Source organism: Pseudorasbora parva, chromosome 18, assembly GCF_024679245.1.
Source record: "Pseudorasbora parva isolate DD20220531a chromosome 18, ASM2467924v1, whole genome shotgun sequence".
Classification (NCBI taxonomy): Eukaryota; Metazoa; Chordata; class Actinopteri; order Cypriniformes; family Gobionidae; genus Pseudorasbora; species Pseudorasbora parva.
The window spans coordinates 26,909,277-26,925,958 of NC_090189.1; the positions used below are offsets into that span (position 1 = coordinate 26,909,277).

The 16,682-nt window shown below is 39.7% G+C and overlaps 1 protein-coding gene across 1 annotated transcript in view; it reads right to left on the minus strand.

Annotated features, from left to right (window-relative positions):
* Window positions 1-16,682, minus strand: part of LOC137046851 (collagen alpha-1(XXIII) chain) — a 117,367-nt gene that overhangs the window by 9,159 nt on the left and 91,526 nt on the right. The window contains exons 4-11 of the mRNA XM_067424284.1: window positions 12,397-12,404; window positions 11,682-11,708; window positions 7,682-7,708; window positions 7,495-7,521; window positions 5,012-5,038; window positions 4,874-4,900; window positions 2,820-2,879; window positions 1,860-1,976 (exon numbers count right to left, since the gene is read on the minus strand). Coding sequence (XP_067280385.1) covers window positions 1,860-1,976; window positions 2,820-2,879; window positions 4,874-4,900; window positions 5,012-5,038; window positions 7,495-7,521; window positions 7,682-7,708; window positions 11,682-11,708; window positions 12,397-12,404 — 320 coding nt within the window. The remainder of the gene's footprint in view (window positions 1-1,859; window positions 1,977-2,819; window positions 2,880-4,873; window positions 4,901-5,011; window positions 5,039-7,494; window positions 7,522-7,681; window positions 7,709-11,681; window positions 11,709-12,396; window positions 12,405-16,682) is intronic.

Genomic DNA, 16,682 nt, shown 5'->3' on the forward strand with positions numbered 1-16,682 from the left:
ATTCAAGCCAGCTAGAGATTCAAAATTGAAGAAATATTGTACTACACCCACCAAAAATCATAAAAAACAGCCCTGATGTCTAAAACAAGGCACAATTTGGTCAGTCAAATGTAATAGATGTCTAACCATAGCCCAAGAAAAACTGGTCATCTAGAACATGAACGTGCCAAAGAAATGAAACTAAACACCTTGTAAACATTGGTGACTTTGCTTATATTATGTAATATCATATGCAAGTTATTTTGGCAAAAATGACATGTAACCAAATTCAAGGTTGTTTTGGGTAGAAGTAGGTTACTCTTAGCCAGACTCTATTAGGCCTATAGTTAACTGAGATGGTGAAATGACAACTATTGCTTGCTGGGTTTGTGCCGCAGCGCAATGTCTGTCATGTTTCCTGGCACATCTGAGAAGGACAAAGGCATGGCATCAGGCCTAATGAGGTGGTTTCACTTAGGCATATATAAACACAATTTGAGACACAATAACAGGAAATGGCCTTTGAGCTTCTTGACCCATGAACATCTGCTCCCAATATGAGGCAGAGAGCAGGGTGAGAATCTGCACTATTCTTTGTTTGGTTTAGATGGTAGTCTGAAAAGGAAACAGTGTATAACATATGTTGGGATAAACTGGCTGAGGAAAACGGCATTTATTACAAATGGAGAAACCAGCAGAGTTACATACTCTGGAGCTGTACATCAATCGCCAAGTATCCTACCTCACAGACTATATAATAGTTATATAATGCATTACTGAGAAGTGAGAACAGCATGTTGAGGCTTCATGTGATTTACAGGGGCACGGGAAGTAGGTGTGCTACAGCACCTCCTGTTTTCACAGGATTGTAAATGCAATGCAATTTTTTGCCCAGCCAACATATTGTCCGCGGGTTCCATAATTGGTCCCATGTTAATTGCTGATATGGATTTCATGCAGGATTGCACCTGCCACTAGGTGGGACCCAAGTGGAAAACATCCACAAGACCCATCTCTGTCCCATCTTTAAACCAGACAACATTTCTATGTGGGGCCCATGTGGGTTTGAAATGAGCTGAAAAATGTTTAAACGAGAGTTCTCACGATACACTTGTTGTGCTTTGTGTAGTTTTGATGTGTTTTATAGACTGTATATTGTTTCTTCCAGCCCCCCCAACTCCAACCTAAAACATCTTCCCACACCCCTGGTGATTTATGAAGATGGAAGGTGAAATAACAGCTATTCTGTATTCTAAAAACAAGCATCACTATTAATATTGCTCAAACATGTTAAATATTTGAATTAACCCCTAACTTAAACTTGTCCCACATCTCAGAACTCCCTGAGTTGAAAATAATAATAAAAGCTTATTTATAAGGCACTTTTCTTGAAAGGTACACCCAAAGCGTGCCAAACATGATGCCTATTACAAGATAAGAATTAGTGCCAATTGTGCGAATCACTGGGTCAATATCCATTCACCAATGGGCCAACATTGGCTGACGGCCAACCATTGGCTTGGTGTGTCACAGCATTTACACAATAGAAAGCATATAGCAATGCACCAAATCTGGAATAAACTCAGAATGCATAACAGCCATTGCATTTAAATTGTATTCTACAGCTACCTGTCCAACAATATGGGCATATTAAACCAAGTTGATTTGGGAGCATCTGCCAAGTGTAGAAGAAAATGCAGTATGTCTGAACCCAACAATGAGTACAGGGTTCAGCTCAGTAAGAAGCTGCACCTGGTCTTCTGAGCAGGGGTCGTCAGCGCAGTGTGACTCATATATGAGCCACAACAGCTGTAGAATGAGTGAGCCCAGTAAAGACACAGGCACAAGAGACCACGTGAGATAGAACGCAAGTGTCTCACCGGCTCTCCTGGGTGGCCCTGTGGCCCATCTCTGCCTGTGTTTCCTGGAGGCCCTCTGGGACCAGGTGTTCCTGGAGGTCCTGGGGGACCTGGGGGTCCAGCCTGACCTTGATCACCCTACGGAAAGAGATAGAGAACAAGTATTTTTGAATATTGTCTTTGAAAAGAGCTTAATTGTTGCTTCTGATCTACATAGTCTTAAGGTTACTCAGATAGGTACTTAACTTAGCCTGCATACTAATCATGGTTCATATTCACTTCATCTCCTATAATCATTGACGAAACCGAAAGTTTGGTTTCGGTATTCAGATGAAGCATGTAAAAAGCTTTAAGAGCTATCTATAAAGAAAAGTTTTCTGGTTTCTCACAAAAATGGTTTTGTTTAACATACTAAGATAATGCAAAACACTTCTACTGCAAGAAAGGGGGAAAAGCTATCTTGGCTTGATTATTTGCTGTGGTCTAGCAAACATGTTTTCGTCACTATTGTCAATAAACACAACAATTACCCTCTCTTTGAAATTCTAAACAGGAATGCAAAACAACATTGTAAACTGCCAGATTTGCTAATTGAGGACAAGGACACACAGAAGAAATGGAGAAAAGGAGAGAAGCAGCAAGCACAAGTCTGGCTCTACCTTCAGAAGGCGCCTGTGAAATGTGTGATGGTCAGCTGTAGCCGAGAGAAAGCCATGCTCATAGCGAGGGAAGACCATCTGATGGCGGCGGACGGATAATGAGAAAGATGGACAGAGTGCATAAGAAACAAAGCAAGGATGCCAGTAATCACAGCTGGAGAAACAGATATTCAGCCTGCACAGTCTTCTCAAGGGTTGTGGGAACAAAGGAGAAGCGGAAAAATACGTGAAATAGAGTAAGGTATGAAGTCACAGGTGCTTGTGAACATGGATGGCCACATGTGTCAGGAGATGCAGGGATGATGGGCTGAGAGGGACAAACCTTAACCGTGAGAATCTGATTACTGAGCAGGCCTGCAGAGGCAGCGTAGGCTGGTGGTCCCTGGGAGGTCAGAGGTCATATAGAAGAAAACGGAGGCAGGAAATGATGTAAGGGGAAAGAGGAGATGATTCGGAGAATGACACCGTTAGGATACATATAATGGAGGGTTCTCACATCTCACATTGTATTTCTGAGCTTCGACTTGAAATTGAATCATGTGAGAGTTATTCTGGCTATTCTTCTTCTGTTTTAAGAAACCAAGCCCGTACACCTTCTGGATATGATTAACTTTCAATGAGTGCACATGGTGATGAGGTTTATGTTTAGAGTTGCGGTTAGATAGGTCTGCAATGCATTCATGAAGAAAGGCTACTTTTTCCCTGGAGAAAAACACTTTTTCATGATTTTCCTTTCTCACAGAGTGTCAGGGATTTTTCTGTGTATTAAAACACTCTGCAGGAACTGTACTGAAAGGGGTAGAGAACGACCACAGCATGCTTAGATTTCTGCATTGTCAGCAGAACATTTTTTTTTGCTCATGCACAACTTGCCGCCATGATGCTAAGGTGATTTGCATGGCTTCTGAGATATTGCTGTTCTGAAGCACCGTTAGCTGACTATGGTTGCTTCCCGAAAACACAGTTCCAGAGAACATTTGCAAACAGCATCGCAAAGTTGAGTGGTTGTAACGACAGCTCTCAACCTGTGATTAGAAGCGTAGTTTCTTGTTTGCATGAACATCTGGACTTAATAAATCCTTATCTCAAGCTAAATAAGCAAACTGACCTGCATGACGTCATAAACCAACGTGGTTGAACGACAAATTTGTAACAATTCGGTTTCAGGGAACAGTTGTAATAGCTAGTTGATTCCTTCAACAAAGCTGTGTTAGTTAAGCAGCGTACGGGAAACGCACCCTAGGGTTATGTTTTTAGTGGATTTCGATAATCTATATATCAGTAAGTCCTTGCCTACAAAGCTTCAAACTTTAAGAATTTTCTGACTTTTTCCTCAGAACTTTCAAATAAGTTTCTCAGGCTAACTTAGCTTTAATCTTTAAATTGCAATTCTGCATCCTGTTTGCTACCTCATTTCAAATTCAGGAACCGAACTGGAATTTAAACAGCATTCTTAGTTCAATTCTGAATGGTGCACAACCCTAGTACATACGACTTTGCAGGGCATTCTACTCAACTACCTCTGATGACACAAAGACTACTTTGTGAGTCTGATCTGCTTCTTCTGTGTCTGGGCAAAGGGCAAAAGTCACAAGTCAAGAGTAAGCATAAGGTCAACTATCCACCTGCACTACAAACCCAAGTCCTGCCATCTGGAAGGAAACACGGCTTTAATCGACTTCCAGGTCAAGGGGCCCTCGTCCCATGAGAGCTTTAATGGATTCCAAGGGTCATACTCCTCCTGCTTAAGTGGAGTTGAAAAAGCGCTAATTTGACTCTTACATCCACAAAAAAAGAGGAACACGGCCCATGGGATATGCTGTTTTCCTTTTCCTGACTGCTTATGTCACCACTCCAAATTTTTTGGTTCATTTTTCTACTGTCAGACTTTGATGCCGTTAAGGAAAAACAACGCAGTGCATACAACACATGTTCTTAACATAAAGAAAGAGAGCAGCCAATGCACATGTTTCTAATAGTGCTGAATGGTCATGAGATATGGTGGAAAAGAAGCACGGGGAGCCAAATGATTTAAATGATAGCTTGAGTAGATATAGATAGAAAAGTGGTACGATCTTCACTGACGGATTCCTGATTTGTCAAGGCTCACGCTTTTTTCCTGTGGATGAGGCGAAAACAGGCTTGGTGGAGGCAGACGAACAGTGATTGATCCCATATAGAGGTTGTAGTTTGAATTAGTTTAACAGATAAAGATCAGAATGTAAAACTGTAAGCAACCAAGCCTGGCCATCTGAATGGAAAGGAAATGGCTTAAATTGACTTCCGGGTCAAGAGGCATCCTCAGATTAGTTTAAACTCTGTAAACTCAGACTTCTGAAGAAACTGAGTGGGGGAATAAAGAGATTTGACACTCACCCTGGGCCCGATGTCTCCCTGGTCACCCTGTGGAGAGAGCCACTCTTAGCACTTTTTTGTGTCGCAATGGGTAACAGGCACAAAATGCTTCAGTTAGAGCAAAAAATCATGCTGGAATGTGTTGTGGGGTGAATATACCTTATCTCCTTTTGGTCCTGGCATTCCCTGGCAAAAGAAGAGAAAGATTCAAAGTGATAGATTAGAAATTGTTCTCAACAACGCAGGACATTTCCATTGCGAACCACAAGTCACACCACTTACACCTTCCAAAATGAATGGCAGATGTTTTAGTGGTTGAATCTTAGTGTTTGAAAACTACTGACTAAATGAAAAACAATCATCCATCACAAAATACGAAGAGAGGGATTCAGAAAAGTGAAGATAAAACAATGTTATGACATTCCATTCCTGATGACACCAAAGATTCCTGCATATAATTTTACATAAGAGCTTTTATTTCATGAGTGGACGGCTGGTTTGAGGGAATGGATGATATTATTCTGGTTTTATTCTGCTCAGCGGTCAATGCAGGAAACTTTGCTTAAGACCACAAAAACAACAAGACACATTTTGATTATCACAGTTTCATCGTGCTCTGTGGTGTTGTGTTCACTGTGGTTCTTCAAGCGCTGTAATTTTGTGTGCCGTTTTATAAGTATAATCTCAGAAAGCAGTGCAGTGGTGTTATGGTATCATTTAAAGTATGTTAAAAATGAGACTTGTTAACTTGCGCTCAGAACATGAACGTTAAATTACAAAATGGTACAGCAGGAATCTTTTTTTCTTTGAATCTTTTTGAGGAGAGTTTTTGGCAGCTTTGATCTTGATCCACTTAGAAAGTGGACTAGAGGTTTATCATTGTATATCAGGATATGCTGTAAATTGGATTGGAGGTTGTTATTCTTGGACCCAACAATGACGGCACTAGACAACTCACTTGATTTCATCCTCTGATGCTATGACTGTGATGGAGAAGCTACATTAGATTATTCTGACTTCAACACACACATGGAGAACATTTACATAAGGTTGAGATGTTGTACATCTCTCTTGTTACGTAAAGTGGTTTATGCAGACCCTCATGTTCATGGGTGCCCAGTCAAAAACACGCCCCTCTTTTCTTTAATCTTCAATGGTCCTTTAAGTAAACACTTGACTAAAGTGCCCTTCTGCTTTTAGCAAGAAAACATCCATCCACTTGAGTGTGATTTTAAACCAGTGACTCTAAACTTGGACGTAATAGGCGAAAGCTGTTGGTGTTTCACTGATGTGCTCCACCCAACTTGTGTGCAGATCGGAGCAATTCATTGTTCCAATGTTTACCCTTCAAATGGGTTTTAAAAGAGGCATTTGGCCACTTTATTTCTCCCACAATGGTGACACTGAGACCCTGTCTGGCCTCCCCCATGTAAACATATGTATGAGTATAAGAGGACCAGAGACCTGCTTATGGTTGCACCAGCCATTCGTAGTCTATGAATTAAAAAAAATAAATGTCCTGACTCTTCCAAGCTTTATAATGGCAGTGGATTGCTGTTTCTGTCCATAAAAGGGCATCCTTCATAAAAGTGATCCACATAGCTCCGGGGCGTTAATAAAGGCCTTCTGAAGCGAAGCGATGCGTTTGTATAAGAAAAAAAATATCCATATCTAATACTTTACAAACTGTAATTATGCGCTAGAATGCCAGTCTCTCTTTAAATGTGCATATGGCAGTTAGTGGAAGTTAGAGATTATAGTTTGTAAAGTTTTGTAAAGAAAACTTTAGCAATCCATTGCCATTATAAAGCTTGGAAGAGCCAGGACATTTTTTATATAACTTATATTATATATAACTTATATTCGTCTGAAAGAAGAATGTCATACACCTAGGATGAATAGAAGGTGAGTAAATCATGAGATCATTTTCATTTCTGAGTGAACTATCCCTTTAATTGACTTTTAGGGGTAGGGTTAGGGTTGGGGTTAGGGTTAGTAGAATAAAGGGTTAGGGTTAGTCAAATAAATTGACATGTACTTGCAAAGTTACTAACAGTTAGGATGGAGGGACTACCACAATAAAGTGTTAGCAGATATTCAGTACACAGTCTACTAATATACTCTAATGAGAGTAAGTTGACATGTAGGTGCAGCATTACTTATAGTCAACAGAATGACTAAAGGTGACCATCAAAATAAAGGGTTAAAAGAACTGCATCCAAAAGTAATGAATAATAAATGCTACTAGAACACACCTGAAAATTAATGGCTTTCATAAATAATTATATTAGTGGGCAAGTATAAATAAGTACTTTTATAGGTATCAATTTTTAAGTTTAATATTGGGTAGTGCATAAATTGCAACTTATTACCCATTTTCTCCACAACTTGTTTTAACTTATGCACAGCTGCTGCAGCTGGTCCCTGAAGTAACCTGAGGAATGAGATCTGAATCATTCTTTCCAACATCACACTCTTATGAATGAGGTGATGGGCTGAAGTTTACCTGTGCTGTAAAAACCATGAGGTGCGACTGGTTTATACCAGATGCTGCTGCATTAGGAATCTAAGATGTATTGCAAACTGGCAACACACAATTTTACATTCACTTTCAGACTGAAATTATTAAAAAATAAAACTACCTGACTGCCTTTTGGTCCTGGTGGTCCCTATAAGGAAAAAGAAAATAATTTTCTATAGTATAATGAGCAGTGTATGCAATACAGCAATAAATATACATACCTACATATAAATGAATTAAACCAATGAAGGTAAAAACTGAACTGATTGATCTGGTTGAAGTGTACACTGAGAGAAGATAGTACTTACAGGCTTACCATCCATACCCAATGGACCCTTAGACAGACAGAGACAGAAAAAGGCATTGAGTTATTATAGTTATTTCATTGCAATCGTAAACTTGTGCATTAGATTTAAAATTGTTCTTTCTTTCATTTCTTCTGTATTGTACATACTGTACACCAATCAGGCATAAGAGGTGAAGTAAATAACACTGATTATCTCTTCATCACAGCACCTCTTATTGGGTGGGATATATTAGGCAGCAAGTTAACATTTTAAACTTAAAGTTGATGTGTTAGAAGCAGGAAAAAATGGGCAAGTGTAAGGATTTGAGCGAGTTTGACAAGGGCCAGGGTTAGAGCATCTCCAAAACTGCAGCTCTTGTGAAGTGTTCCCATTCTGCAGTGGTCCAAGAAATAAACAGTGACTAAAACAATAGGTGGCCAAGGCTCATTGATGCACGTGGGGAGTGAAGGCTAGCCTTTTTGTTCCGATCAAACAGACAAGCTACTGTAGCTCAAATTGCTCAAGAAGTTAATGCTGGTTCTGATAGAAAGCTGTCAGAATACACAGTGCAATGCAGTTTGTTGCGTATGGGGCTGCATAACCGCAGACCAGTCAGGGTGCCCATGCTGACCCCTGTGCACCGCCGAAAGTCCCAACAGTGGGCACATGAGCATCAGAACTGATCTGATGAATCACGTTTTCTTTACATCACGTGGATGGCCGGGTGGGTGTGCGTCCCTTACCTGGGGAACACATGGCACCAGGATGCGCTATGGGAAGAGGACAAGCAGGCGGAGGCAATGTTATGCTTTAGGCAATGTTCTGCCAAACTGCCATCCAGCCGTTACTTTGACACGTACCACCTAAGCACTGTTGCAGACCATGTACACGCTTTAATGGAAACAGTATCCCTGGTGACTGTGGCCTCTTTCAGCAAGATAAAGCACCCTGCCACAAAGTAAAAATGGTTCAGGAATGGTTTGAAGAGCACAACAACGAGTTGTGTTGACTTGGCCTCCAAACTCCCCAGATCTCAATCCAATCGAGAATCTGTGGGATGTGGTGAACAAACAAGTCCGATCCACGGAGGCCCCACCTCGCAACTTACAAGACTTAAAGGATCTGCTGCTAACATTTTGGTGCCAGATACCACAGCACACTTTCAGGGGTCTAGTGGAGTCCTGTTTTAGCTGCAAAAGGGGGACCAACACAATATTATGAAGGGTCATAATGTTATGCCTAATCAATGTATATCGGAGTGAAATTAATTATCAAAAAGAAAAAAGTATGGACTTTGTTCTTTCAAATCGGTTGTTGATTTGGAAGCAGATCTTGATGTGAGCCTGCAGTTGATTAAGAAAGGGGCAGAGTTTAAGCTGACTAAATGTTTGGAAAACTCTGGTGTGGTGACAAATCAGGTCCTCCTCGAAATCTGGTCTCTGTTAGGACCACAAGCAATCCCACTGAATCAAATTACTTTTAATAGATATGCTCTTTAGTGCCTCATTACAATTCCTACCAAATTATGTTATGATAATGTTATGATAAATATGCTGTTTAAACTATGTTATAATGACCAATAATGTATTAGTTAGCTTATGTATTAGCATAGCATATAGATTTGCTTAGTTGATACATGCATTTGATCATAATCATCTATGATGTAATTACATGTTAAATTTCCAAATATTTCACTAAAAAAAAAAAAAAAAAAAACTGTAATGATGTTGTAACATGCACTGTCTTGTTTTGGAGCTTGTCTTCCTTGACCCAGCTTTTCAGTTTGTTTGATTAGCAATCCCTATCACTTGTTGTTCAGTTATTTAACTCTTCTAGTTCCCTTTGTTTTCTCTGTTCATAAATACCCTATATTCTCACCCTTTCTCTGTTCATCCTCGTTTGAAATGAAATTGAGTGTTTGGTTGTGTTTTATAATGCTCTCCTCTAAGATTATCATTAAGGATTGTTCCAGTACATTCTTCTTCGTTGTGCGTTTTCTTCATTCAACCATTCCATAAGACATGTTCAATTATTCACTTAATTGGCTATTATTATTATTATTATTATTATTATTATTATTATTATTATTATTTACTAATTAACTAACAGTTTATCAAGTAAAAGAAAAGTTCAATTTGTCTTATTGAGCACTACAGTCTAATTAATGTTGTTTGTATGCACTTAGTATAATCATAACTGATAGTTGATAGTGCCATGATTTTGAGGGAGGATTTGTTATGTCACTGGAAGAGTGAGATTCGAACCGTTATGAATCAGTGTATCGATTCATGATTCGTTTCCCAATGTCACGTGATTTGAGCAGTTTGGCAGTTTGACGTGCGATCCGAATCATGAATCGATACGTTGATTCATAACCATTCGAAGCTTTGTTTTGAGTTCAGCCCATCACTATAGAAGACGTTATTTAGGTTGTTTTTGCGCACAAAAACTATTCTCGTCGCTTCATAAAATTATTGCAGAGCCACTGTAGTGAGATGGACTTTGTAACGGCGTCTTTAGTGCCTTTTATGGGTCTCGAGAGAGGAAATGACATTAGTGTTAATGAAGGCTTTTCTGAGCCATCGGATTTCAACAAAAATATCTTAATTTGTGTTCAGAAGATTAACGGAGGTCTTACGGTGTCGAACAACATTAGGGTAAGTAATTAATAACAGAATTTTCATTTTTTGGGTGAACTAACCTTTTAAATAATTAGCAACACTATGAATAGAAGTAATACAAATTAGTTGTCCAATTATAACTGTTACAACAATTATAACAACTTTTATTAGAGGAAGGAAAAATTGAGTCTATCATCACTGGCCTCAGTAAACTCAGATTAGAGGACGGGAGGTCGCTGTCCACGGCACTGAAGGTGCTGAAAGGGTCTGTGCACAGAGCTCTTTGACCTGGGAAACACTAACTAAACCAAATATGAACACTTTCTGATTGTACACCTTTAAAGCAAAAGTAAAAATACATGTTAAACAAGTTTAGTAGATCTAAATGCAAAAACTATTAAAACAATTGAGTCAACATAACATTGTATACACAATGTAAAATAAAAAAATATAATGATAAACAGATTTCTGCTCAATCCCTCCCTGTCTCTTTTTCAGACCAACACAGCCAGGAAACACAGACAATAGAGCTGCCTGTTTTGGACAATTAGTGTGCGCTTGTGCTTTCAGAACGGACAAGTGACAAGAGAGCATGAAGGGGCTGCACATGTCGGTCTATTCAGCGTGAGCTCGAAGAAACGGATGACTTGTGTGGTGATGGTTCTGAGTGCAGTTGGAAATCCGGTAAGGGCCACATGTGGCGCAGTCCTGCACACGGCTCAGTTTGGAGCAGCTCTCGTGTTATGCTTGGAGAGACTTCACACAGAGATATATTTCCCAGTTGATCTTTATGCGGAGCAGAGGCTGCCAACGCATGCAACTGATCGCATCTGGATTGCGATGGCCTGTCAGAGAGGCTTCACTCAACTAATACCTCTTTTAAAAGCAAAACTACTGGAAAGAACAATAGTTCTCTGTTTTGTATAGTGTCGGCATAAAGGCTGATAACTGTATTTGAGAACTATTGTTACTGGTATATAATAATGACTGTAGTCAAATACGATTGGATGTGATAAAATTAGCTTATTTGATAATATTTAATACATTTGAGATTAGTTAGGTTACGCGTATAGATGGATTGTAATACATTATATGCATACAATACAGGTCTCATTATATATATACAATATATAAACCAAAAGATTTTACTCAAAATGTAAGCACAGAGCAAAAAACAAACTTCTTGGGGATCATAGTGCCATTTGATTGACCTCTGAACTCAGAAACCTTGTGGATATTTTGTGGATATGTTTCTAGCAATAATTTCTAATATGTCCAGCAGGTGGCGCACTACGACACTTAACACTACCTATCAGCTGAGGTCTACAAGAGAGCTCAAGCACTGTGTGTGCCTGTGGTTAGAGCAGATGTGATCAGTGTAAAACCAGAGTGACAATTACCGGGTAGCCATCTCGTCCTGGAGTGCCCTGTTAAGAGTTATTGAAGAAAAACAAAAAACATTACTATTAAAAACACATTAGATTGAATTAAAAAAAAAATGTTTATATAGCAAACCCCCAAATATGTAGGAGAAGAGCTAACATTATTAAAGTGCTCCACACTGCATTGTTGTCTTAAGCAGTGTGTTTGCCATATATAAACACTACTTATGTGACAAATAGCTCATAAAAAATGGAACGTGTTTGGGGCAAACATGCATGCTCTCGTCTCCTTTATTACTGTGGCTTTGCTCATGTTGAGAAATATGACGCAACCACAGCAATAAAAGTTTGTTGTGCTAGTAGTGTTAGTATGATAGGGAGGATTGCACACATGCGCACTTGAAAATGTACTAGTGTTTACTATGCATTCTGTGTGAAGGCATGAAGAGATTTGTATCAGCTGTTGGATTTTTTTAAAGGCACGTCTGGTTATTAGGATACAGGCGGTCAGGATGGATGCCAGACGGTGAAAAATGGAGTGCGATGATCTGCGATCGATTCAGAAACTGTCTCCTGGAGCATATATCCTCCCTTCCCTCTTATCTCACCTCATTTTGCAGTCTATATCAAAGTTGCAAAGCCAAACACGAATCATGCCATGCTGTATCTGCCCACCTCCAGACCAACTCACATTTGTTCTGAATTAAAGCCTCAGTGATAACGGGGTACTTACTGGAATTCCTGAAACAGAGAAAGACAAACAGTTGTATGTAAGTAACAACTTTTTGTTGCTCTGAAGAGTAAGCATCAATCAAGAGTAAGCATCAATTCATGTGTGCAGGACATTAACGCAATAATAATACATGTTACTTGTTACTGTCGACATGAAGAAATCAAACTTGTCAACATGAGTTGCATATCTCTTTAGATGCCAGAATCAGTGAGGTCAGTGTGTACACACAAACACAACACATTCATATATCTGCACATGGAGAAACCTGATTCTGGCTCATAGGATGGCAGCAGAGATATAAATAGACCCTTGTTTCTTTTCCACTTTTGAGCAACTCCAGATTTGGCAAAAGTCTGTGTGTGATTAAAAAGGGTAAATGGGTGGAACAGCTCCGAGCACTGCCTATAGGGGAAAAAAATTTAAAGTGCAGGGCGCAACATTAAGAATTTGAATGGGCCAGCATTTCAGATTTGTACTTGTCCTGCCACCTACACATTACTATCATATATATAATAGTAATGTGTAGGTGGCAGGACAAGCTTCCTGTGTCACAATGTAATATCACCAAGGTCCTAAGATTAGACTGACTAAACATGATGTTGTTCAGGTTAAATCTCAATGAGGATACACATCAGAGTGTAAAACATGCCATTTCCTGTTGCCTACTAGTGGTGCTATGACTGAATAGTGGCATTTAGATATTTTCAGTTCAGGACTTTAAAAAAACGTGAAGTTTGGGGCAGATCGGAAATTGTATGTCCGAGTTACAACAGCTTCCTGTTTCATGGCGAAACATCAGACTTTGTCAGGCCGCCACGGACACGCCCTTCAGCGAAAACTCAAGATCTTCACAATTTAATGTCGCAAAGGCCTTTAGATAAGACTGATGCAAACATGATGCTGGTCTGGTTAAATTTCTAGGAGGAGACTGGAAATTTGTAACAATTTTGCAAAGAAAATTCTAAATATCTCACTTCCTGTTGGGTTTTTAGATTATGTATGTACTGGGCTGTTACATGTGTCTACCGAATTTCATGCTTGTATGTGAAACATAGCTCGAAGGGTGCTTAATGGAAATTTGGTAGGTTGGCGCTATTGAGCCATTTTGCCCCTCCTAATTCTGAAACCCATATTAGACGTACATTTTCGCCACTTCTGCCGTGTGTGCAAAGTTTCATCAGTTTTCGAGCAGGTTTAGGCCATGGAAAATGTGATTAATTTGTTAGAAGAATAATAATAGGCTGAGCAATTGCAACCGGTGTCCTTACACCATCGGTGCTCGGCCTAATTAAAAATAGTAAAAATCATAAAAAACAAAACCATCAAAAATCCAAATCTTTGACCAGTACTTTATGTATGTATGTAATGTGCATGTATGTATATACTTCAAAAGATATTTTGAAGAATGCTTCCAACCAAACAGTTGACGGACCACATTGACTTATATTACACACCTATCCCTTTAAACCAGCCAAATTCAAAACAATAATGCTCAATACTTCATCTCAGATGTGTCTCATCTTTAGTTTCAGAAGAGGTATAAACAACGTCTTAAATCATGCCCAGGTAGCCAAAATACCCAAGTCTGCACAATAAAGACTTCGTTTTTAATATTAACTCAAGCTTTATTCAATAAATTCTTCTAAGATCACATTTTCAGAGCAGCTCGTTTTATAGCTCAGTACTCATGCCGTATGTGAACAGTTGTCTCATTTGTGTCGAGTTTTATTTTTGCAAAGGAATTTTATGAGAAACATCTGAGACAAAGTTGCTACTAAAATGAAACATAGCCGAGAACTCCATTAAGGCATCTGAGCTGTAAAAGAATAACTGCACATAGTGGGAGGTTCCGCGTTACCAGATATTTTGCACTTAGAAGGCCAAAATGTCTACAGAAATACGTGTTTAATGGCGCTCATTCGATGCATGCTTAACAGATTTCAACGGTCTGTGAATCTGGACAATCTTTAATGATTTCAGGCAAGAAAGAAATCCAAAACATTCCAGTAGTGTGGGAATGATCCTGGAGTCCAAAACAACATTCTTGTGAAATAACAAGTTCACATTTATGCTGTGGTCTGCAATCTACTATGATTTTGATTTAATGGCGAATCATTTCAGCAATACAAAATCATGCGGTATATACTGGTGAAAACTGAATCATGCTCTCAATGGAAAATGAGCAGCGGTTCGTGAAGAGGTCATGCTCCTGCAATAACCCTTTATATGCAGTGTCGAAAGCATCGTAAGACATCTGGGTTGTTATTTTCTGTGCGGCACATCTTCCCTCGCTTTTGGTCAGCACTGATCATAATGCACAAGACAGTCACTGGCATGTCTTTCTGCTCTGATACCTGAGGGATGTGATAGTAGGAGTGGAATGTGACACCGAATAGATCCGGAGACACAAACGGCGCAGGGAGGATCCAGATCTGCCCTGGACAGGATCAGAGAGCCAAGTAAACAAGCAATAACTCCTACAAATGGCTGCGGTGATAAGAGTGCTTTCAGTCACATGGCCACGCGGGAGATTTGATCCGTCTCTGTCATGGTGAACAGAGGAAAGGAGATTCCCACTCTGTCAAGTTTAGGTCACCCAGAGCCTGTGGCAAGAAAGGAGCTTTTTATGGACACCGAGCTGTGTGTTTTGGAGGTAGTTATTCGTCCCATCAACCGCCAAAGTCATCACACTCAGAACAAAGACACAGTTAGCGCATATCTGCTTTGAGATCACTTCCAGGCTCTGCATGCTTAGCATTTTGTGAGGAATTTGGCCCATTAGCACTCATCTTGCATGTTAATTTACATGAACATGACAATAAAACTGAAGATGAACATATTGAGCATGCCACTGAATATACCGGACCACCAGGGCAGCAGTCCCACGGCAGAGAAAAACATCTCCCCTATTTACTGCCAAAACCCACCCGAGAATTAATCAGAAGTGGGCCATTGCGCTACACATAAGGTTTACAGATACAGAGCAATCTACTTTATATAGCATATGAGAGACTATAAAAGTTGTTTAATTGACCAGCGCTGTCAGTAAACAGAGCTGTACAATATATTTTGCAAGCGTAAAGGAGAGTGTTCAAGCCAGTTTGCAAAACAATTATGTCCTGAATTCGATTGTTCTGTATGTTCGTAACTCCAGGTAGGAGCAGAAAACGACCTCCCAGAAGGAAAGAACTTCAGTAAGCTTTTTTTCTATTTATACTTGGCTACTTCGTTCTATTTAAACAAGGCTGATCTGCTGAAATTCAAACTGAGCACCAGAATAGGGAAGAAACATGATTTAAGGGACTTAACGAACGTGGCATGGTTTTTGGTGTCAGACAGGCTGGTCTGAGTATTTTTTAATAACTGCACAACCATCCCTAAGCTTTACAGAGAATGGTTCGAAAAAGAGAAAATATACAGTGAGTGGTAGTTCTGTTGGTGTCAGAGGTTAGAGGAGAATTGCCATACCCGTTCGAGTAAATAGAAAGGCAACAGCAACTCAAAAAATCACTCATTACAACTGAGGTATGTAGAAGAACATCTCTGAACACACAACACATCGAACCTTGAAGTAGATGGACTACAGCAGCAGAAGGCACACCGGGTGCCACTCTTGTCATCTAAAAACAGCAAACTGAGGCTACAGTTCACACAGGCTCACCAAAATTGGACAATAGAACATTTTAAAAACTCTGATGAGTCTCAAATTCTACTGCGACATTCAGATGGTATGGGTTCCGAATTGGAAGCATGCATCTATCCAGCCTTATCAGCGGTTCAGGCTGGTTTTGGTGGTGTAATGTATGGGGGATATTTTCTTGGCACATTTTGGACACCCCTTTGGACCCCGCCCCTACCAGATGAGCATAATGTAGCCTATATGAGTATTGTTGCTGACCATGTTGATCACTTTATGACCACAGTGTCCCTATCTTCTGATGGTTACTTCCAGCAGGATAACATGCCATTTCACAAAGCTCAAATCATCTCAAACTAGTTTCTTGAACATGACAATGATTTCAAATGACTAAAATGGCCTCCACAGTCTCCAGATCTCAACCCAATAGAGCGCCTTCAGAATGTGGTGGAATGCGAGATTTGCATCATGGATGTACAGCAGACAAATCTGCAGCAACTGTGTGATGCTATCAAGTCAATATGGGCCAAAATCTCTGATGAATATTCTGAAAGCAAAAGGGGATCTAACTAAGTACTAGCAAGGTGTACCTAATAAAGTAGCCAGTGAGTGTATATAAATTGTAACTCTATGTCACTCTATGTGTATT